This window comes from Haliotis asinina, chromosome 9 (genome assembly GCF_037392515.1).
Source record: "Haliotis asinina isolate JCU_RB_2024 chromosome 9, JCU_Hal_asi_v2, whole genome shotgun sequence".
In the NCBI taxonomy this organism is placed as follows: Eukaryota; Metazoa; Mollusca; class Gastropoda; order Lepetellida; family Haliotidae; genus Haliotis; species Haliotis asinina.
Window position 1 is genome coordinate 51663680 of NC_090288.1, and position 24903 is coordinate 51688582.

Sequence of the window (24903 nt, forward strand, 5' to 3'; positions counted from 1 at the left end):
CCATCAGGTTTCCGCACTGCGGAAACCAGGTTATTTTTGCTGTGTATGAGACAGATCTTGAAGTGGTCCCATTTCCTGTTTACAGATATATGGCATTTATATTTTTCATGATTTCAATGGAAACGATTCAATCTTAGTCTAAAAAATCATCAAGTAACTGTCCTTCAACCAGTGGGGACCAGGGTGATCAGGGTCTTCTTCTGATGGCTCTTTTTTGTATTTTCTGGTCTAATGAAATCCACTTCATCATGTCACCAGCCCTGATATCCTTCCTGGGTTTTGGGTTTATTACATACACTGGTATTAACAAGTAATACATTGGTATAAACAGGTGATGGAGTAATATGGTGGATACAGGTCTATGAGGTATATATGTCAATCCATTTCTTGATCAAGGAACATAAGTGTGGAAGATAGTCTCCCTTCAATACAAACTTGGTTGTAGCCTGTTCGTAAGTTCATCTCTCCATGGATGACTCATTGTCATCTAATAAGTTAGTATGATCAGTTTGATAGCTGTATGAGTTTTATTTGTTTTGTTCACAGTTTAGTCCTGAACTGGTGATTGTTGCAGCCGGCTACGACTCAGCCATTGGGTGCCCTGAGGTGGGTTATTAAGCATGATGGACGTCTGTTGTTTTGATTCCATAGATTTTATGGATGTGTCCATCTTGTAAATGTCCATGAAAACCTGGATGGTCAATTCGGACATTATGATGATGTTGTGTTTGTGATCACTTTTGAACAACACCGTAGATGTGAAAATCCTGTATAGCCAACTTCTGATTGGCTTCATAATTATATTGCTATCTTTGTACATCTATATGCATGTATATAAATATCCAGTCTTTTTTCTGCCTCAACATTCACCTCATGAAGGAGCAAGAATTATTTCTGAAAGTCGTGTAAAGAATAAAAAGAGGTTAATATCCATAAGACGCATCATGTAAACAAGGTATGTGTACATGTAATGAACACAGCCAAGTGGTTTATAAGTCCGTGTGTTGTCAGGGTGAGATGAAAGTAACACCGGCCTGTTTCGCTCACTTCATCAACATGTTGTCACCAGTCTCTGCTGGCAAGATATGCTTGATACTGGAGGTAAGTAATGATAGCCAGCCCTGTATGCAGTCATAACAATGTTTTATCCCTTTCCAAATTTTGATGTAGTGGTTAGAGAGTGGAATGTTGTGGGTTTGAACCCCGAGTACCTCATACCAAAAGATGTTAAAATATGGTACTTGTTGGTCCCTGCCTGCACTCATCATTAATGGATATGATAAGGACTGGTCACCATGGAGCCAGTATAATTTGTCTGAGTGGGGTATTCCATCTTAACTAGGCGATGGTATAACAGCATGTATAAAATCAGCTTATAGGCTAGTACAAGCAGTCACGAGTGCATGTTGTCATATGTGCAGAATGTTCCTAAGTACGACATTAAACCCCATTTCACCTCACCTTCTAAATTCTGGGGTGGATGTCAGTAGACATGTCTGACCACACCTCTCCTATCTCCTTCCTCTTGATAAATCATGTAATGATGTTCAGATCCCCATGAAGATCCAAGATACAGTTTGTCACCAGCCATCCTGCTTGTCACGAAAGCCAGCTGGTGGAACTGAAAGGCTCAACTAATTGGCCTGGCTGACCTGGTCCTCTTTGATGTCAGTCACTGGATTGTCAGTCCAAACTGTGATTATGTACAGACAGCTATCCCACAAATGCAAAACAAAAACAAGTCTCTGAATGCTTTAAAGCTGCATTAAATCCAAACAGTACACCTCTGACAGTGTTATTCTATTCCATTTGTGAAGGGCGGTTACTGCACCAAGTCCCTGTCTGAAGGCTTGGCATTGTCACTGCGAGCCCTTCTGGGAGATCCCTGTCCGAGCATTGAAAAGACACATGAACCCTCCTTGAGGTAACCATTTAGTATGAGAATTCATCCACAAGTTATGCCGAGATGCCAACCCTCCCAAATGTGTCAGAATCATCCCGAAAAATGCATGTCGCTCATTCAGTCAATGCAGATTCATTCCTACTTTTTCGAACTATGACAAAGATATAGTCTGATGGGAGGGCAATCATCTTTGTCTATAAGTAATGATGATGAAATAAATACAACACTTTATTTACAGAAGTTCTCAAGTTGTTTACACAAAAAAGTTGTCCGGAAGTTGAGTAGGTCTCCTGATAAATTCCACACACTGTTTATTTCATTCACTTAACATTTGTAAACACTGCTGTCAAGTGCTACAAACCGATTTCAGGTGTCTGTGGATCCTAGTGTGTAGTGGCATTGAAAAGCTTTCTTCCCTTGCAACAATTTATATTTTATTTATAAATTTGTTGGGGAAATTCCTATTTTTTCCTAACTTAAGGAGCTGAGGTTCCTAATTGCACCAATTTAAGATCGGCATCTTTGGTTGTACAACTCCTGCTGCATGTTTTAGTAAGTTCTCACAATTCCAACTTCATGCTATAATAATTTGTTACTTGAATTTCAGGATGAATAAAGGGGTAGAGGTTGTAAAGCTTACATTTAAATTGATACATTGAATCATATTGAATTGATTTGTTAGAAAAGTGTAAATTGTGACTTTTTCGAGCAAAACTTTTTGTGACTTTCCAAGATCACTTTGTTGGGAATTATAGAATCCTTGTCAGCTGGAGTTGACATCAAAAGGACATATTTGTTAAAATGTGTGTTGAATCTTCCGGGAATTATTTCTATATTCCTGTTATCATGATAATATTTTATCAGATACATTTTATGGAGTTATGGTTCATGAACGATTGTAAACTGAGTTGTGTAAATATTGGGTAGTTTTGAGGTCAAATGGCATTGTTAGACAAAGTGAATTCTGAAACTGCTTGTTAATCGTTATGTCTTTCTGTTGTTCTCAAATGTGATAAAATATGGAGCTGAATAGCAAATATAATTTGTTCCATGATGTCTACATGTTTCAGTGTGCTGGAGACTATACTCAATGTCCTGAAGCTGCACAGACAGTACTGGCAGAGTCTCTGTTACCAAGGAGTTCTCTCCCTTGGTGAGAAGCCCACCATGCCATCACTACTCCATCTACCTCCAGTGTAAGTCTTCATGTCAGCCAGACTGGATGGTTGTAATGAATTTTTCTAGTGGACTCCATAGTTCTGCAATCTGACTGGTACATAAACATGTCGGTTGTAGTGAAAGTAGACTTTGATCACCCATTCTGAATTTTTGATTCAATAATTTCCCTTTTTCAAATATCTTTTTGCCTCTTTGTTTCAGTCCTGGGATGTCACTACGCACAATTGGCAAGCCTTTAGGCGAGCTACCTCTGCTGCAGGATTGTTACGATGTCATACAACATGACATGGTGAAAGAAACTCTCTTTCAGCAAATTGAAGACCTCATAAGGAACACAGATCTGCATGTACCAAAACACAAGTGAGAAATTACTGTTAAATGTTTTAAATGCCTTTGGTTCTCTTAATTCAACATTTTGTTTTCTTTTGCCTCCTTAAACTTTGTTATAAATATTGATGAAGGAGTATGGTGTGGTGGGGTAGCCTAGTCACATGTCATGCCAAAGACCTGGGTTTGATTCCAGACATTGGAACTATGTGTGAAACCCATTTCTGGTGTCTCTTACAGTGATATAGCTGGAATATTGCTAGAAGTGGTAGATTTGCAAAATTGACTTCTAATGTCATTTGCACGGCGAATGGATGGGTTTGAGTGGGTTTTGCTAACGTTTTTTAGAGTCAGAAGGTGCGGATACCATTTTGGATACATAGATGTATCATCAGAGAAAAATTATTCATTATATTTAAAAATTACATTTTGTGAAGTTTCTCTTTTGACTCAGTATACATGTATATAACTGCCTTATTTGTTTGGGGTGTTACGTCCTACTCAGCTATATTCAGCTATATAGTGGCAATGTGTAACATATTTGGTTGGAGGGTAAATAGTATAGTATAGTGGAGGGTATGTGTAGTGTCCTAGAAAGTGTGCAAGCTGAAAACAAAACATTGCTTTGCAAGAGAGATTAGTTTTTGGTTGTTATGTATTCATGGATTCATATGTGTAATTATACGATAAATATCTGTGCAGGGTGTGCCTTGTGTATGATGACAAGATGTTGCTGCATAATGACACAACAAGTGGGTGAGAAGCTTTCATTTATCTTTAAAATATTTTGTGAAGAACATTTAACACAAATATTTATCATAATGCTTTCATTCCAACACTCCCAACAACCTAAACATTCATGATAGTCTACAAGTATCCTGTAAAAGTGAAGAACAGCACTTGTTGTTTTCTTCCTGTGTTTAACACCTCCATAGTCCAGTGGATAAAGTGTCTTCTCAGAACTGATGGTCTGTGGTTTACTGCTGATACTGTGACAAACGTTATGTTTGGCAATCTGTTTTAAGGAATCTGGAGATAACAACATCCCAGATTAGTACAAGAAGTACACCCGTTCTTCAATAGTAAGCAAACGTATATAAAACACAACCTTACACCCCAAAACCCTTTCACTGCATGATAGTACTTGATTGAGTACACGTTTCTTGTCCTACCAAGCATTCACGCTTGTTGTTTATCACATTCAGGTCAACAAAGAAATCTCAAATGTCTCATACCTCAAAACTTCTAAATTCTAACTTAAAAGTATATTGTGGCCTCAACCATGGTTATCAGTGTATGTTGATCGAAATCTTTTTCACCCAGTGGCATGATTAAATACCATTTCAAAAAATGGCTTTTTATGTACAATAAACCTTTTGTTTTGAACATATGGAATGGATGTCTATTTTCTCAAGAGGTTTTGAAGAAAATCCTCATCGTGTGATACAGATCTGTCAGAATCTCAAGGATCAGAATCTATGGGACAGGTGTTTTCATATACAGGTGAGATACAGACAGAAGAATTTATTTTTTCATTTAAGTTTCACAGATATGGATAAGAGATAAACTGAGGGCATGATCTATTTTCTGTATGGAATTGAGGTCATGAGTGTGTCCCATGTTTCTTATAGGTTTGAAATCATGACCTTACATGGTCATGATTGTTTTCTGAATCTGGATTGTATTCAATTTGTTGATTTCATACATGTAAACTTCTAGCTCTTAGCTTATGCTCACCATGTGCAGATTCTGAGGCAGTGATGCCCCAAAAGTGTTTGTGCGTCCTTAAGGAACAATACTTCAACATTCAGTGGTTACAACTCTCGAGGAGACAGTGTTTTAGCCTACTGGCTTTCAATTCCTCACATGGGAACAATGTTTGAAGCCCATTTCTGATGTCCCCAGCCATGATATTGCTAAAAGCAGCTTAAAACTAAAGTCCCTCACTCATTCACTGCAAGTTGTGAGCTTCATCAATGGAAACAACTTTTGTTGTTGTCACGCAAATAACAGAAGTTGAATATGTTTTTATTTCACATGTTTTCATCTGAGCTTTTTCATCCATTTACCCATAAACAAATGATTTGTGGCCTAGGATGTTGCAGAGCTCTTTGTTGGACTATGGAGGTGTAGGTCAGCAAATAGTAATTAGTGTTGTTTGTGGGTTGATACTATAATTGCCTTGTATTATAATATCTATGTTATATTTGTCTGTCTGTTTCAGGGTCGCCCGGCCACAGAGGAGGAGTTGATGCTAGTGCACAGGTAACCTATGGGCAGATTCCATTATGCAACAGATATTATACATGTTTGATTTTTCACAAATGTATTTCATCACGACACTTTGTCACCATTATGTGAGTAGTATACTTCCATCCAAAGTTTCGGCTCAATGAAAACATGCACCATACATTATGTATACATATGGTTACATCGAAGATTGATTTCTGCACTAACTTGGGTGCACCAACTGCAAACCTTAAGTAGACTGAAAGCATGTGCGAAGGTCATGCATGTGAAGAGCTGCATTTTGGTGTTAAGTTAATTTCCACTCATTGCTTGAACTCATGACAATAATTTTTTTCAAAAGTACAAATTTGTTTTACAATAAATCAGCTCTTGTGTAAACAGTACCTGTCAACAGTATGGAATATTTTGAAAATTTAGTTTAGAATTGTTAGCTGAAGAAAGTGGCCATATTTACACTCATGAGTCTAAATTTTGGCAGGAGGTATACTTGTCGAGTTTTTGCTTTAGAAAGCTGTCCAGCCGTTAGATGATGTTGATTTTGTGAGGATGCATGTACAATATCAAACTGTCAGTGTGTGAAGCCCTTTGCTTGATGTCACTTTCCCCTCCTGTTGTATGTCCCCCATAATCCCAAATTCCTGTATGAGGATTGTCTGGTCCAGTTAACTACAGGCTGCTGTCATATAACAGGAACTTTGCATGCCATATTGAGCAACAAATCAAACTGCTGAGTAAAGTTTTTTTTAAAATCTTTTACTTAACTGCACATCTCATTCAAAAACAACCAGAATGTTTAAACATTGCCTTGTTGGTTCTTGTCATCAGGGAGGACATGGTGAAGAAGGTGAAAAAATGTCAACACATGCATGAAGACACTCTGGCCAAATTCCAGACTCTCTTCAAATCTATATATCTCTCTCAGGTTGGTCATTTCCTAACTCACTTCAGATCTATATATCTCTCTCAGGTTGGTAGTTTCCTGACTTGCTTCGATACTGTATTAATCTCAAAGACACTCTCCAAGTCTGTCTCTCTAAGCCAGATGCAGTCTAGACTCCTCAAATCTGTATATCTCCCTCAGGTACATCTGTTCAGAACTCTTCTTCAAGTCAGCCTTTCTGCCTTAACAAAGTTTATTCCAGACTCTAGTCAAGTCTAAGTGCCTTTCTGCTAGGTTCACTGTACCTTTCTTCTAGGTTCATTCATGACTACTATAGTGTCCTTTTAAATGCATGGTCAGTATGAAGTCAGTATGTTACTCTGTTCAAGGCCCATTCCAGATACTTCAAGAAAGTACATGTCTTGGAGGAACTGTGTGAATGAGAGCTGCTCTCTGATTAGTGTAGGGAATTGGTTAAATTCTCATAATTGATGATTGGTTAATTACAAATGATCAGTAACTGAAAATAATTGGTTAGAATGTCATTTCTCAAATTTTTCTGGTTATGTTTGTTAATGCACAAAACAGTAAAGAAAAAACATTTAGTCCTTTCAAGGGGTTTCAGACTACACAAAATGCACTTGCAAAGTTAACATCAAAATAGGATGACAAATATCTGTGGAACAAACATTTACATGAGTCTTGAAGATGAAATCAGTCAATTCAATTAGAACAAGTTTGTAGTGCTTATGAAATGTATCAGACAATACCAACATTGTGAAATATATAGCGTTAATGCAAACAAGTGCGCTGAAATTGTGTGTGTTTGATTATGAAAAATATGATCGATTGCTTGGTTGTTTAGTCACTACGATGAATCTTTGATTATTTCAGTTAATCATAACACCAGTAATTCTGATTATGTGATACAAATCTGAAAATATATAAAAGAAAGGGATGTTTCTTCATACAATTTACACAAATGCTGTATTAAACATTAAGTTTTGAGGGATAGCATCTGCTCCTCTGAAACTCCCTACAGTGCATCCTATCTTAGCTCGCACATAAATGTTGCTTTCTGATTGGCTAAGCGCTCTTCTGTTGTTTTCAGTGTACCCCACTTACAAACGAGGTACATGGCAATGTACCCCGTTGCCAATAGCAACTCATTCAGTACTTCATGGTTGTTACTTTCTAATCTTGAATAACATTAAGTGACGGATGATTACCAATGTTCTGCAAATGAAAATCGATGGAATGGAGATAACTCTAAATCTGTTTTCTTGTGTTGTCCACAAAATCTAACAATGGCTACAAAAACATTCGACTCTCTTTACATAAAATAAATTTTGACAAAACGTTCAAATGTAGTTAATATAAAGAAGGGGAATTACATCGCAGTGACTTTACTAAGACAATACCTATGGGAAAAACAGCAAGATGCAAGATTCGAATTGTGTGATTTGCACAGGTTGGCTGAAGTGTACGATCTGATACCCATGCTTCAAACAGTTCACAATTAACATGAAGGTGTTTGGTAAGATAAATATGTTGTTTACTGGTCCATTGGGGCCCATGGGTTGAGGTACCCTTGATATTTGTTTGTGTACCCCTCGCTCATCAGGCTCAGGGAACATAAACCAGCGTCGAGGATACATCAACCAATGCCCCCTCGTGACCAGGGAACAACTTATAATGTATTTCCCCTGCTGTGTTACAGGGAACCTATGAAGCTGCCAGCTATGCTGTCGGGAGTCTACTTAACGTTGTCGACACAGTTGTCAAGAGGCAGGTGAGGTGTTTATATTACACTGAATGATGTAGATTTGGGACATATGAAATCATTTGAAATCAAAATATCACAAAAGGAGGTAATTTGTGAGTAATTGAAGAAGGCCAGGCAGACATGATATGATATGGATTTACGTCATATGTTATTTTCTAATGCAGTCGTGTTTAAGGCATTAGTGTGTCACCGGATTGGACTGATTGACTGAAACATTTTCGTCACATGTAAAGATTTTGTGGTAATTGCGTCTTATTATGTATCATGTTTCAATAACAGAATGACTTTTTCACTATTTCAGGCTGAAAGTGGTGTTGCTGTAATAAGGCAAGCAAATTAAGATTCTTTCCTATCACCCACCAGTGTATGAAATAAAGTCCTTCCGACCACTCGAGACAGGCTAGGTTTCCCAGTCTGATGGTCTGGTGAAAAATTTTAAATAAGATGTTCCATACATCTGAGTAATCTTCTTTGGATTGTCTGCTCTGGTTAAATAAATTTTTGGCCTAACTTTTATGTATAAGTTTTACATTCTTACATCAACAAGAAATAAAAGAATTCATTTAGTATATGAATGTTTTACTTAAAATGATTAATTCAGTAAAAAATGATTATTATTGAGAATTAAAAAACAATAATTGAACTTATCACATTATATTTCTATATTAATATCAACTTTGAAATATGATCATTCATTCATATACTTCAGTGTATGATTAATAGTGAGTGAGTGAGTTTAGTTTTTACACTGTACTTAGCAATAGTTCAGGGCCAAGACTTTCAAATCTCTCTTAGCACTAAGATAGTGGTATGTTAGGACTATCATGGCGCTAAGAGAGTTTCAAAAACCAAGGCCCAACTATATAGCGACAGTCTGAAAAGAATCAAGTGTAGACCACAAGATGGTTACTGACTGTTTTACGTATCACCAACTCACTGTTTCCTGCCCGGTGTCAACAGGCCACCAGGTCACCATGCCGAGAAGGACTCTATGATGGGATTTTGTATATTCAACAACGTCGCCATAGCAACCAAGTATGCACAGAAACACCATGGCATTGCCAGGTCAGTAACAGTTTGGGTAATATTTGGGTTGTGTCCTGATTTCTCCAGGAGTGTTAGCTTATTGGTTAAAGCGTTTGCACCTCATGCCTAAAATCTGAGTTCAATTCCCCTCATGGGTACAATGTGTAAAGCACCTCTCTCGTGTCCCCTGATTTGATATTGCTGAAATAATATTAGAACTGTCATAAAACTATATTCACACACTTATTTGAGTTTCATTTAGAAGTTGGTGAGATGAACCATGAGGACAGTTATGTGGATATACAACCTCTTTAATAAAACAAGAGCGATGTTTCGGTGTGGCTAACTTGCTTGAAAATTCTGTTATAAGCTACACCGAAACATCGCTCATGTTACGTTAAGGAAGCTGTACCTATATCCATATAACTGTCCTCGCTCACTCCTGACTACTCTGATCCTTGAAGGTCAGGGGTAGAATAGCCCTTCAGCAACCTACACTTACCATGAAAGGTGACTATGCTTGTGGTAAGAGGCGACTAGTGGGATAGGGTGGTCAAAATATAGCTGGAATATTGCTGAGTGTGGCGTAAAGCTTAGCTCACTCAGTCACTCCCGACTACTCCTGAGGGGTCACAAGTGATGTCAACATTGAAGAGTGAAGCTGTTCTTACTTAATTATGTACTGATACTCCTGGCATGTTAAGAGTCTCACCCATTTGATTTGGTTCAGAACATTCACATTGTGTTTGTCCTTTGCTACATGTTTCAACAAACATATGGACATCTCGGGTGTTTGAAGCTTTCCTCTACACAAACCTGTGACATTGTGACAAACAGTGTTAAGGCATTCAACTAAATCTGAAATTCTTTTATTGACATTCATGTCAGTTTTGAGCGTTGAAATCAATGACCATTTCTGCAAATGGAATTTTACAAGCATCATTTACTCATGACACCAAAATATGAAAACTGAAGTGAAGTTACATTTGACATGCAAGAACTTAAGTCTAGTTTTCAGAGGTGTTTCTGCATGTAACTAAACCAGTTTTGTTCGGTTGATATATAAGTAACAGTGTTTGTCATGGCCATAAGTCTTCTTGACTTTAAATCTCGTGTGACACAGTTTTCTATCCAATCACATTTCTGCAAATACTGCAGATTATATATTGCACAACCCATGAAGATCCATGGTAGGATTGATCATCATGAGGCCTTGCTTGTTGTAAACGGAGGCTAATGGGATTGCGTGCTTTGCCACATATCATCATATCCCAGTTGTGTAGATCGTTGCCCATGCTGTTGATCCTGGAATTGTCTGGTCCAGACTCAAATATTTACTGAATTAGCTTGAATTTTGCTGAATGTTAAATAACAAAAAAGGAAAATGTATTGCACTTAATCTGAGTTACCTTCCCTTGCATGTGTTCCTTGAGCTGTGTCTACTGTTTCAAGGTTTCTAGGCTTTGATTTGGCAAGGTTTTCTATCCAGTCAGATTTCCTCCACTGTTTCAGAGTGCTGATCGTCGACTGGGATGTTCACCATGGTAACGGGACTCAGGCCATGTTCTACACAGATGCAAGGTAATACCCTCCACTAGACACACTGATCTCAATACAGAACATTCTCATGCATACATATGACTATACCTTGTTTTTGAGCATGTGAAATACAATGTATTTGTCATAATACTGGACTGTTATCAGTAGTTGGCCCTGCAATGTATGATGCAAGTAAACAACAGATGAAGCAAAGGAAACATTCAAGATAAAATAACTGACCTTGTTTCAATGAAACTGGTAAGGTCTGCCAACCATCTAGAAAGATGATACGTGTGATGTATCGCTGGTCAAATCTGTGTCCAGACTGACTTCTTGTAATGATACTTTGTTGTAATTATTGTTTCAGAAATATTTGCATGTTATTGTATATGTCAGCATATTACTGTATGTACAGCACATACATACTTATGCCTATTATTTGTATAACGATTGTATATTCCAGTGTACTGTATATATCCCTGCACCGGTTTGAGTCTGGATCTTTCTACCCCTACAACGGCTGTGGGGCCCTGAACAGGGTGGGGTATGAGGAAGGGACTGGGTACAACGTGAATATTCCATGGAGCGGGGTAAACATCAAACCCACAACAGCATCACCTCGTATAAGGAATTAATGTTCAAACTTAAGGCATTCATGAAACATATTATTGTAGATCTTGCTGGAATATTGCATTGAGCAGCATAAAACTTAACGCACTGACTCACTCACTCACTATGACATTCGCAGCACAAACCTTCACTCATTCACTCACTCACTATGACATTAACAACATAAACCTTCACTCATTCACTCACTCACTGTGACATTAGCAGCATAAAACTTCACTCACCCACCTAACCACTTGCTCATTCATTCACTCACTCCCTCTCACACTCACCCACTTGTTCATTCACTCACTCACTCACTCACTCACTCACTGTGACTTGCCTACTTCAACTGATGATTCTATGAGTTAAGAGTTTGTGTTAGTAACTGTGAAGACTACCAACTGATGCTTGTTTCTCAACATGACATCCTTTGTTGACTGGTATACACATCGTTCAGGTTAATTGTTATTAATCTATGGCTTTCATGGCCTTGACATGGCTGACATACTCCTGATGTGACTTTAAACTGTAACTCCCTTAGTCACTTAACATGGCAACATTTGAACCAAGGCAACTCATCCACCTCTGAGGGTGTAACTGCAGACTGCTGAAGCATTTTGAATTCTAAGACTGCCTTCTTGTTGCCAGCCTTTTTCAAGGTTTAATATTGACTACTTCTGTAAGCTATATTTCATGTCCTCTGTGGTATGTGTTCCAGGGTGCCATGGGAGATGGTGACTACATGGCAGCATTTCAACAGATCATCCTGCCAATAGCATATGAGGTATAGTGATTGAGGTTTAGGGTACATCTCCTCAATATTGTGTATTAAAGTGCTGTGCAGAGTTGCATCCCTTTAGTCTCCCAGGATGCTGTGTTGGGTTAGAAATTACAGGTTTGCCTTTGATCTTTACTATTCTTAAGCTAAATATGTGTCTGCATGTCCAATAAACTACTGACTAAGCTTCTGATAGGAGTTTCATAATCGCAGGTGTCCTCCAGACAGACAGAGACAGACAGACAGACAGACAGACAGTTGCAAATGGGTTTATAGTGCAACATTACCTTTTCCATTATGTATGACAGTGTTACATATTCAGTAATAATTTCCAATGGTTACTCTGAAATGTTTACTATCCTTCACCTGTGTCACTTCACTTTCCCTAAATTTAACTGACTTATGATATATTTTAGTGTCAATCGTGTATGTGTGTACATACATGTCCTCATGCATAACTATTTGGTAACAGAGGACAGGTAAGAGGGTGCTTGTGTGGCAGTTGCAGTGTGTGGCTCTGTGCGAAGAGCTCAGGTCACGAACCAGTTAAAGTTAAGCAATATGAGAGTCCTTAGATGGGTGACTGTTTGGAAGCGTGGCTTCTGAGAGTTTTGAGAACTACAGTCCTGCCCCACAATGATGCATATATGATACACATGGCCTCATATTAGGCAAGTGAGTTAGTTCAAACCTGCCTCTGTTCACCAATCAGAAAATGGGTACCTGGTTGGATAAAGTCACATGACTATAACCTTCTGGTGCCTTAGAGGCAGCTTGTAGTAGTAGTGATAGTGGTAGTCATAGTAGTTGTGGTGGTGGTGGTGGAGGAAGAATTGAGTCAGTGGTCAGTGTCTTGACTCCTTGAACATATTTGTAACAACTGTGCTCCAGTTTGCCCCGGAACTTGTGCTGGTGTCAGCAGGATTTGATGCTGCTTGTGATGACCACATGGTAAGTCCTGACTGTTTACCTCATCATAATTTTTTTGTCTGACAGCAATTTTCTGAAGTGTCTGTCTTTACTAACTTACTATTAACTCCTGCAGGTAAGCTACAGTGTCTTTGCATTGTTTTCATTCTCAATCATTCACTGAGCACACAAGCCAGATGTCAAAGCTTTTTTCTGAGGAATAGGCCAGACCAATTTTATTTCTTTTTTTACAGATTCTCTTTCTGTATTATTTCAAGAATAAGAAAAAGTAAAAAAATCTAATGTTTTTATTAGCTAAAAATAGAAGAAAATACTTTTTAGTTCGTTTTTTTAAACTTCATAAAATGCAATTCAATTAACTTCACTTCATAAATTGCCAGAAGTAAAATATTTCGAGTATTTAGAAGGAATATTACTTTGATTGGAAATTTTTGATGTTTTTTTTTTTTTTTTTTTTGCCTGCGTTTAGGTTTTCGGAGAACAAAAATCCGTAAATTAAGAAATGAAATTGGTCTGGCCCTATTGTCTTTTATCATATGGAGATGCTATTGTTACAGGGAGGATACAGAGTTAGTGCCCCTTGTTTTGGTCACATGACCAGCATGCTGAAAGGCCTTGCAGGAGGAAGAGTTATCCTGGCACTAGAGGTAACATGGCTTCTTATCTGCATAGTATTATTCTGAATGGAAAAAGCTAGCTTTAAGTGGTTTACTCTTGCTCTGTTAAACAGAGTGGTGACCCTCATGACAGATGTAATACTGTCTCTTAATTTAGATCTTTTATCAATCTTCTGTTATTTGTGCATTATATTATAAATGTTTTTTCACTTTTTGGAAAAAATGACCCTTTATCATTTTCCATCTCTAAAACATTGTATTGAATTTCTCTAACCCTGGACAGCTTGATAAAGCAACATTGGCTGTGGAGTAGTCTATTGGTTAAAACGTTCGCTCATCATACCGAAGACTGCAGTTTTATTGCCAGAGTATTGCCAAGCAGTGATGTAAAACTAAACTCACTTAGCTGATTTCTAGTTTTTATTTATATAGGGAGGTTACAACTTGGATAGCACATCAGAAGCATTCGCCTCATGTGTAGCTGCTCTGCTTGGGGATCCCTGTACTCAGTTACCTCCCCTTACACCAAGTTCAAGGTTGGTTATGCTCAGATCAGCTTAATTATATATTGTAAGGGATTATAGATTAGCTGAGTGGTTTACTTCTTTATAAACACTACAGTTTCCAGTTCACACATGACTTCTTCACATGTTCTTATCTTGGTAAGGATATGGGTGAGCACAGACAGACAGGTAGTTGCTGCTGGTAGTGGGTTCAAACCCAGTCTGTCAGTTTCATACAGATAGTTTTAATACTTTTAATTCTTGTGTTATGCCAAGCTCATAAACTTCATCATGAAATATTGTTTCATAACCATAGCCCAGATTTCATAATGTCTCTTACCTCTAAGGTAGTGGTAAGTGCCATCAGTTTACCTCTGCATATGAAAGACTTCTGGTTAGTCATAAAAGGAACACCATTTTTATTTAAAAAAACATGTGGTCAATTAATACCAACTGCTTAAAAGTTGCTAAAACGCCATCTGCTTCGCCCACGAACAAAACCACAGACAAGTTATGTAACTCTGTTGCCAGAGCCCTGCAGTGACGTCATAGGAGGAACAATTTTCAGTTAGTTGTATAGAAAATGTGTAGGAGGCTCGTCATTTTGCTGATTTCTCGACGTCACCAAAGACATGCCGAATTGTTGTGTTGCCGTCAATTGCTCCTTGGGGTCGGGTGATGGTGTCACTGTCCACAGATTTCCAACGGACCCCGTAGTTTGTGCTAAATGGGTTGTTTGTGTGTGCGAAGCAAGCATTGTGGAAGCTTGTGGTTGCTGGTATATACTATATCAGATGGTTCGCCCCCTACAATGTGGTTACTGGTATATACTATATCTGATGGTTCGCTCTCTACCTCGCTTCCAGGATAGACAAATCTATTGAGATTTGTTATCTATGGGACTACTTACTACACATTGCTGACCAAAAGGATTTTGCATGAACATAACGATTTTTTCCTCAGAAGCAAGGTTGTGGTCGAAGTGGCATTTACATTGTAAGTAATATTATATTGACCCCCACCTTGCTTCCAAGAGTGAAATTGTTATGTTATAAGCAATGCCATGCAAAATCCTATTATTCATCAACCAAATACATATTTTACTACCGGTAGAAAGTAATTTTGATTTTGTAAGTCGGTGAAAACGAACTTAAATAGCATTTATCGTCAGACAGGGCGCCGCCATTTTTGAAAATCGTGAAGTCACAGGCTAAAGTCTGTTTGAATTAATGAGATTATGGTTTGTTTTCATCAAGTTAGAAAATTAAGACTACTTTCTACTAGTAGTTAAATATGTATTTGAATCATGACCAAAAAGAGTTTGCATGACACAACATGTAACATAACGACTTCTTCCACGGAAGCGAGGTGGGGGTCAAAGTGAAAATACTGCGCGATAAATTTCTTCACTCGCTAAATTCATTTGGTTTGTAAAGGTTTACTCACCAGTATGTAGACACTTGTCAGTGTACATCTTTATATTTAGTCTTATAATCCTAATTACTTTATATTAAATCATACTTTTATGCATTTTGAAGCTTAATAAGAAGCAATCTGCTGATACATATACCGAATGTATGGTTTGACAATGTAAATCATATTCGCACGCATGCCCTAGTATATGTTGTCTATGTTATTACACTTCACGACCAAAACAATGATTCTTTTGAATGCTTTGAAAACAAAACAAAACAAAATGCAATTATTAAAATTAAAAGAAATTAAAGTTATAGGAGCAATATCAGGCTATTACCTTGTTCGAGGAATGTATCCATCAATATCCACAAAAACAAGTGATATATAATTCATCTGCTGATTTCCCAGGTGATGTGTTTTTTAACAGTCTAATATAAGAAAACGCCATGTATCGTTTCAGGTTTTTCACATTGCATAATGTGCGTCATTCCTTTCAAAAAGTAATTTAGTTGGCCAATAATGAGCAATCAATCAATGTATTGGTGGTATAGATTGGTAAATGTACAAATATAAACACTACCTTTTGACAAATCCCCATTTAAATCCGCATAAAAGTAATTAATCAATCAGCGTGTGATCTGTTAATACTTTGATCAATCTAGACTAAGAAATGCCAAATGGGGACCTTTGTTGGGTAATCTAAGTGGCGTTACCACTAATTATACCTGTTATAAATTCATGAACTTTCCATCAAGTGAATAATGACAAATAACGTGTATGTTTATACCACCTAACACGGATTACAACCTAGTGACACCAAGTGATTTTGACAGAATCGTCTATGAAAACAAGGGTTGTAACTCAGAAACTAGGCAAAGCAGGAGACAAAACTAAATGATAGTAGATTGTGAGAGCATATAGCTTTCATTTTTCACAACAGCTGTCGCGATTTCAGGTTTGTACAATCCTGTAAACGAAATAGTTTAACCCGTGAAATGTAAATGAATTCTGCATGGACCCTCATTTCTATACCTACTATTACGTCACGGAGACGCACCGCTCCGATTGGTTGAAATTTCGGCTGCAGCTGAGAATTGTGCACTGGTGTCAAAAAGGTTGATGTAAGGTAATTAAAGATCGAAATGAGCAGTTTTGATGACGGGGCTTCATTTATAACAATGTCAGTGAGTGATTTATGCATATGCACCCCCAAGATTATATGTGATCTTTAAATAAGATAAAACAATCTTAGCGCTAAGAGAGCATTGAAAATCTAGGTCCAGGTAACTTAGTAATATGAGTGGCCAAGTCATTTCTAACATACTTAGTTGAGTCCCTTTAGCGTACCAGCGACCTATCATGATTTACTCTCTGGTTTAACTATTTCTGTGCTTGTCAGCCTTATATGAATGTTTGTGGATGTCACCAAAGTGGTGGACATGTCTTGGATTACCTGGGGCTTGTTTCACACCTCAGTCATAGCACTATGACTGTCGTAAGTCTATGTTAAGGTATGTTAAGGTATGGGACTTACTATCATCTTGAAGTTAAGATCGTTTTGTGAAACTGGGCCTTGGTCTCTCCTCCCCCTAGCCATTGGTTTGAACTTTACTGTCTGTTCCCTTGCTGGAAGCATGACTTAACAGTGTGGTGTTCAGTGGCGAAGACACAGTTGTTAAATGTCTGCACAGTTTACAAACTTGTCAAACTTCTGAAATATCAACAATGGTTTATTTTGGTTGGTGATTAAATACTGTACTGTGCCTATGTTTATCGTAGACAGGAAAATTTAGGAGTTATCATGACTCCCTGGTGTCATGAGAGGGAGTCATGGACATGTTTTGAGAGTCAATTTCAGTATGGAACTTTCATCAAGAAATAAATTTTGATTGTTTATTAAAGATAAAAAACAAGGTAAACAGGTCAGATATTTAATCACCACTGAGCAGTTAACTGGCAAAAGATAAGCTAGGTACGATGTATATTTAAACTACAGCAGATTACAAGCTTAGATTATCTGAACTTCGGTTCCAGTAGCATTGCATCAACAATGATGCAAGCTTTTACATTCACTTTGTATTTGAAATAATGTGTGCATCAAATATGCATGGTTTTTTGTGTCAGGGCAGACACTGCTGTGTTGTGTAACACAGGGTGGTCTTACCTGGCTGTCAGTACCTGAATTATTTGTCTAAAGTTCTTGATACACTTGTCAGATGGTCTTTAATGTACATGTCTGATGTTTCAGAGGTGCGGAGTGTATATGCAAGGTACTAGACATCCACAAGCAATATTGGAAGAGTCTTCAGTGCAGGAGTAAGTGTTTGGAAGTTACAGTGAGCAACTACTACAGCTTGTTTATCCACATTTTACATCACAAAGAAAGAATTTGAGCAGTGTAATATTTCAATGTTCATACTGAGATGGGTTTTATTTTTTTTAATGTTTTGTTTGACCATGATTAGTAGCCTCATAAACAAACTTTACTGTGACCCCATTTAGTATTGAATCCTCATAGGGGATGCTAGTTTATTATGTATCATCCTCACTAATGAAGGGATTATTATCCATGCTTACGACCCCTGTTATTACAGACCCAGAATCCCTTCTTACCTCACCTATGCCATGGCCTGTCTGTGATGAGTCCACCATATCATGTATTAAATTAATGTTAGTGCCCACAGCAACTTTATCACATTTAATATAACTGTTTCCAGTTTCTTCTTGTCATCAGTATCTCCAGGTACATTACCACGCTGTGGCGCTATTTTTTTACAAACAGAAGTAATATACACTACTAAAAACATTTATAGACCATCTAATTCTTTCACATTTGTATAGTTTGTCAATCTGTCGTTGCTAGTATATTATTAAAGAATTAGATGGTCTTAAGCTGTTTTTGAGTTATGCTAGGGCAGTAAGGTAGCCAAGTCGTTACAGAAGTTGTTCATCATGCAGATGATCCAGGTTCTATTCCCTTCATGAATAGATTGTATGCAGTCCATTTGTGGTGTTCCCCAACATGATGTTGTTGGAATATTTGTTAAAATCAGTGTAAAGCCCAACTAACTCGCTTACTTTTTGAATCAGTTGGAATAATGCTATGGCATGACACAACATGCATTCACTGACACACTACTTGATGTGTTGTCTCTCTTCCAGCACCCCTGCCGTCAGTCAGTATGCTGGTGGAGCCCGAGGAGAGTCCAGAAATGGAGCCCACGTAACCTGCATCCTGGGCTCTTGTCCAGCGTCATCTGGATATTACTTATACAGAAACATGTAGTACTCAAAAGTGGTTAAAGATGACCCGTTTCACCCATATATGTAATTAGTTAATCTGTACTACCGTAATTCTTTCTTATGATCCATAAGCTGAAACATAACTAGTGTCGTTTGTATTATATGTGCCATGTGCATATGTCACTTTTGCCAAACATACATTGTTTCTGTGTTTTGGCGTCATTAAACAGTTGAACGTGACATCAGTGAAGTGGGCTGTCACACATGCTTACTGTGTTTTACTGCAAAATTGTACATGAATAAAAATGGACAATAAAGAAATTATTACACACAAGCAAGTGTGTCATGAGATTCATGACACTTGTGCAAAATTAAATATGACACACTTGCTTGTGTAATGACTCTATGTAATCATGACAGATCAGCTATAGAACTGGGTATTTCTCAACTTTTGTTGTGTAGTATAGATCTGTAGAACCTTTAGGGTAGTATTTCAATGGTGTAATTATCGCTGGTTCAATTTTTTATAAAAAACATTTTTCTCACTGTTTAAAATGACATTTTTTCATTATTTGTAGACACAGTTTAATACATAGTGTCTTATAGTCCTCTGTGAGTTGACAGTTTGTTTTTCTCAGGATTGCTTTCAAAAAGTGTTGAATGTGAGTGTGTGAGTGAGGTTAGTTTAATGCCACACTCAGCAGTATTCAAGCTATGAGGCAGCATTCTGAAAATCTGAGTCTGGACCAGACAATCCAGCAATCAACAACATGAACACTGATCTACGCAATTGGGATACAGGGATATATGTCAACCCCAACAGCAAATCTGACCACCCGATCCCATTAGTCACCTCTTACGACAAGCATTGATTGCTGAGGGTCAATTCTAACCCGAACTTCATGGGTCTATGTTGAATATGAACACACACTAACAATCTCTGTTTGACAGTTATGATCACTGTGCTCCGCTGGACCCACTGGTAATTCTGCAGTAGAGTGGTTTAAGTGTTCACTTATCAAGATTGTGTTTACTACTCGTAAGATTGTGTTTACTACTGGTTTGTTTGTTTTGCTTGTTTGTTGTTTAACGTTGCACTAAGCAATATTCAGCATTATGGCAGCAGTCTGTACATATTTGTGTCTGGACCAGACAATGCAGCATGAACATCGATCTACACAATTGTGATACAATGACATGTGTCTACCTAGTTAGTGTGTGTGACCAGTTGATCCTTTAATCACTGGAGACCAGTTCAAGCCCAGCTCTTTGTGGCTTTTGATATCTGTACAGTGCATGAAGCTCACATCTGTTGTTCTGACTTTGTTGAATATTACTAAAAGCTGTGTAAATATGTTCTCTCTCACCCAGGTGATACACAGAGCTTTATTGGAAATTCTGTTCACAAATGAAGTGGCAATAAACAGCTATTTTGGCAGTGTGGTGAAATGTTAGATGCTTAAATTTCTCTTTCAACTATACTTAACAGCAAAAGAAACGCAAGTTTTGAAAAAATGAATTTTCTTAAAAGCGTTCATAATTATATTTTCTGTTTAAAAACTTTACCAAAGAAAGAGTGTTGCTTTTCTTTTGCTGTTCAGTATAGTTTTTTGTGATGCGAAATATCATTAACTAGATACACACTTTTCAGGAATGTTCGTTTTCCTTTTGGTATTTACAGTGTACATACCGTTGTTAACTGATTACCCCAGTATTTGGAAGTATTGACTTAAAACATATATTTACATGTCTTTGTCAAAACTATACTGCTCAATTTTTGAAAGGTATACTGAGATGTTTCATCAGTGAAAAAACATCTTTTTGTAGTTCACTGCACATTTGTGTTTAATCAACTTGAAATACTTTGTTTGTTTAATGCTTTCAGCAATATTCCAGCTATATAGAGGTGGTCTATAAATAACTAAATATGGACCAAGCAGTCCAGTGATCAACAACATGAGCTTCGATCTACATTGTTGGGATACGATGACAGTTGTCAAACAAGTCAGCAAGTCTGACCACCCGATCCCACTAGTCACCTCATACGACAACCATGGGTTGCTTAAGATAAATTTTAACCCGTATCTCCATGGGTGGAGAAAAGCATGGGGTGCTGAAAACCTATTCTATCCCAGATCTTCTCTAGTACAACTTGAAATGGTCTACATGTTTTATATACCCGATTCTATTTGTATGAGAACAAATGTAAGCAGTGATCCTACATGAATGCTCCATATCCCTTCCAAAAGTTGAGTAGTGTACAATACTGTATTATCATGATTCTAGTATTAATCAATGGCCAGAATACTTTGAAGATAACAGTATTAGTTTCATCTGCTGGTTATGTGTCTGGAGAAATGCGTTTAATTTTTGCATAAGCTACAAGATTTTTATGATGGATAATGATTGTTTGGAATGATGTTTCATGTGTTAGTATTGTTCAAGTTAAGGATGACGAACAATTTGTGCTTTTATAGTTGGATTATTCATGTGGATGAGTTTTGTTTTCATGCTGCATGAAAATATTCATGTTGTATTACCCAGATATATTTGTTAGCAAATATTCAAAATATTTTGAATATAATTCAAAATCTTTAAGTAACAATTATTAAGTGATTCAATTCAGGGTATCATTTTTTAAATACATGCACCAATGTATAAGAAAGCCACTCACCATTTTGAAACAAACATGCCCTGCATTGGGACCAAGCTCAGAAATCGCACCAACTTTTAAAGGGACATAGGTATTGTTGTCTAAGGTGCTGCTTTTGGCCATACAGAGTTGTGGTCCTTTGTGTGCTAGAACTCATGATTGTGGGGTTGAATCCTGAATAGGGTCTGTTCAACCCCATACTGATGCACATTGGTATTGTTTACTACAAATACAGAATATTTGCATTGTATATTATGTAAAGATTAAAATGTGGCTGAGAGTCTGAATGTATGATGCTATCCGTATCAGATGGAGATTACAAATGGATGGAGATATTAGTGGCCTATTGTGTTTCTTATTTACGGAGAACAAGAGAGGTTTCCCTTTATGTCTTTGTTTTCAAGTGTATGTGTTTCTTTGGAACACAGATATTGATGTATTTGTGAAACGTTCACTGGATACTGATCAGTTCATATTAAAGACGAGTCGGGATTATATACGATCAATGTAAACTGCCTTTGTTCCTGTATGATGTGGACTAGTACGACTAGCCCCTTGTGCATGACCGATCAAGACTTGTGGGGAACAAAACCATGGGCCCATTCAAAATATATTTAATAGCAAAAGAAATGCAATTTTTGAAAAAATAAAATCTCATAAAAGTAAGCTTTCATATTTATGTCTTCTGTTGACAAAAAGCCAGAATTGTGTTTCTTTTGCTGTTCAGTATATATGGTAAACAAATGTTCAGCAATATGCTCATGTGCTAATACTTGAATGTCGTTTTGTTCCTGTTAATGAATCAAATGTGTCATAAAAGGTGTTTCTGTTAAATCAGGTGTATTCAAACTATTTTTGTTACAAACAGAACGAGTCCAGCGTAGTGTTTCTTGTCTGAAAATGTAAGGCTGTCAATGTTCACAATAAAGTATGACTTTAACCAAAGTGAAATGAATGTTAGATTGGACATATGCATTCATAATGAAAGTTGTCCATTAGTCAGAATATTGAACAGATGAATATGGAAGCTTAGATGGGATGGAATAGATTTACTGTCTTTCATGCATGCACTGAAAACATCTGTGCAAGATGAAATATATTTCTATCATTTTTCAGTCTGTGTTTGTTTGAGGATCACAACTCCCATACCTTAATGTAGACTTAAGTGGTCGCAATGCTTTAATGATCTCAACTCACATACTTCTACATAGATCTGTCAGTAAGTAGTATTGTGTTAGGTGATTGCAACTCCGTTACTTTAACATACCAGTAGACTTAAGAAGTTACAGTGCCAAGATGATTGCAACTCCAAAATCTTAACATACACTTAACGGCTATTGTTTAAAAAATCACAAATGGAAGAAATTTTGATAAAATATCAGAAAATCTCATTTTTCATTTATAGTGGCCAAACATCTCAAACTTGCACTGAACAGTGCATATTATATATTTTTAGATAATATATTTTCATTACAGGCCTTGCACTGCTGTATTTGTGTCAGATATATTTAGGAAATGATGATTTTCACAATAAATATATGACTCCAACATGTTGTGTTGTATTTATTCTTTTAGACACACTATCACATTCAGCAAGAAATAAAATAAAATTTTCTGAAATAAAAGGTTCTGCTATACATGTCGGATGAAAAATGAATTTCATTGTTTGAAGACCCATGATAAGATTTTATGCATTCAAACATGTCATGAAGTGCATGGTAAACAGTGAATATGACCATCACTTTCATGCTCTTTTAATAAAATAATCAACCAGGCTGTGGCAAAAATATGTCATGGCCATTATTTCTGTGTAACAGCTGTCGTCTGACATTTTTATATAACAGACGTTGCTGTTCACTGCCCCAACAGAGAACATTTCTTCAAAGCACTTTATACATGTAGGATAGGATGTAAGTCGGTCCATTTTGGGGTGGGATTAAGCTGATGGGATAATTTTTTCCACCGAAAAAAATCAGCTGACCTTATGATCAGTAATTTTTAAAGTTTTCATGATTACAATATTATTATCTACCACCATTTTGTTGTTGTTATACTCTTGAGGGGCTAATAGAAGCACTTATTTTTGTGATATGTATCTCCCATTCCCCCTTCCAATCCTCTTGGAAAAGTAGCTGTAGAGTCCAAGTAGAATCCAAGTAGAATCCACACTGAATAAGCCTCTCATACCAACAAAATTAAATCTATTCTGAATAAAATATAGTAGTGTGTTAATTTCCTTCACTCAAGTCACAGATCTCTGTCACTGAGATATTTGTCTCCTTTGACACCGATTCAGATATGCAATAAATTGTCTCACTCTACACTATGGCACTGGCATTCATCTCGGGCAGAATGCTAGTTGTCAACTCTGTCAGCAGTCTTTGTCACAGCCTCATTCAGTACAGTAGTTGCCTGCCCTTGTTGATACTGATGTCTGTTTTCTATGAAGAACTAAACATCTGATCCATCCATTTGGTCAAAGGCTTGCCAAAATTCAGTACTTGTCAGCCCATGTTCTGTGGTGATGTTGATGTCTGATTGCTATGAAGAGATAGGTGTCTGCTCTCTTTGTCTTACTGCATTAGTCTGAGCTAATGCAGAAGTTGCCAGCTCTTGCTTGTTGGTGATGCTGATGTCCATTTTCTGAGTGTCTGCTCTGCCTGTCTTTGTCAAAGTCTGACAGAATAAAGAAGTTGCCAGCCCTTGCCTGGTGACACTGATGTCTGCTTTCAATGCACAGCAATAGGTATAGCTTATCTCGGTATTTTGTTATGTCTCACCAAATCAAGTAGCTTCCTGCCCTTGAACAGTGGTGACATTGATGGATGAACTCCCAGTCTTTGTCACACTTTCAGGAATTGTCTCCCCTTGCTGTGTGGTGCCGTCTGCTTCTGATTCTTTGTGATCATCCTCCTTTCCCTTTTCTCTATACTGAGTGAAGTCTGGTACCTTGCAGCCCACATAAGCACCATTTTCTACACAGTGTCGAATCAAGGAGCGCCACTTGTCATCCTACACACATGTCGTAGCTTTAGATACATTGTTACAACAATGGACTGCCAAATTAGTTCACCGTTCTACTACTTGAAAGAGTTTAGTTTCTGGGTCATGTAGGTACTCAGATGCTCAAGAATGACCATTTACCACATAAACAAATGTAAGATATGCCACTATCTTATAAAACAGAACTTTATAGGATATTTTTTTTATATATAGGATATTTATATGGCACATGTAGCCATGCAACTAAAGCTTGCAGAAGGC

At 37.3% G+C, this 24903-nt stretch overlaps 2 protein-coding genes across 2 annotated transcripts in view; one reads left to right on the forward strand and one right to left on the reverse strand.

Moving 5' to 3' along the window:
• Positions 1–23187, forward strand: part of LOC137297075 (histone deacetylase 6-like) — a 41060-nt gene extending 17873 nt beyond the window's left edge. Inside the window, exons 11-30 of the mRNA XM_067829046.1 lie at positions 547–606; positions 1012–1101; positions 1818–1924; positions 2974–3099; positions 3284–3442; positions 4112–4165; positions 4825–4912; positions 5634–5674; positions 6485–6581; positions 8260–8331; positions 8627–8652; positions 9286–9390; positions 10864–10932; positions 11354–11480; positions 12218–12283; positions 13169–13228; positions 13765–13854; positions 14257–14360; positions 17992–18059; positions 18906–23187. Coding sequence (XP_067685147.1) covers positions 547–606; positions 1012–1101; positions 1818–1924; positions 2974–3099; positions 3284–3442; positions 4112–4165; positions 4825–4912; positions 5634–5674; positions 6485–6581; positions 8260–8331; positions 8627–8652; positions 9286–9390; positions 10864–10932; positions 11354–11480; positions 12218–12283; positions 13169–13228; positions 13765–13854; positions 14257–14360; positions 17992–18059; positions 18906–18970 — 1674 coding nt within the window. The 3' untranslated portion in view covers positions 18971–23187. The remainder of the gene's footprint in view (positions 1–546; positions 607–1011; positions 1102–1817; positions 1925–2973; positions 3100–3283; positions 3443–4111; positions 4166–4824; positions 4913–5633; positions 5675–6484; positions 6582–8259; positions 8332–8626; positions 8653–9285; positions 9391–10863; positions 10933–11353; positions 11481–12217; positions 12284–13168; positions 13229–13764; positions 13855–14256; positions 14361–17991; positions 18060–18905) is intronic.
• Positions 23177–24903, reverse strand: part of LOC137297074 (RNA helicase Mov10l1-like) — a 38938-nt gene continuing 37211 nt past the window's right edge. The window contains exon 19 of the mRNA XM_067829045.1: positions 23177–24651. Within this exon, the coding sequence (XP_067685146.1) occupies positions 24424–24651 (228 nt within the window). The 3' untranslated portion in view covers positions 23177–24423. The remainder of the gene's footprint in view (positions 24652–24903) is intronic.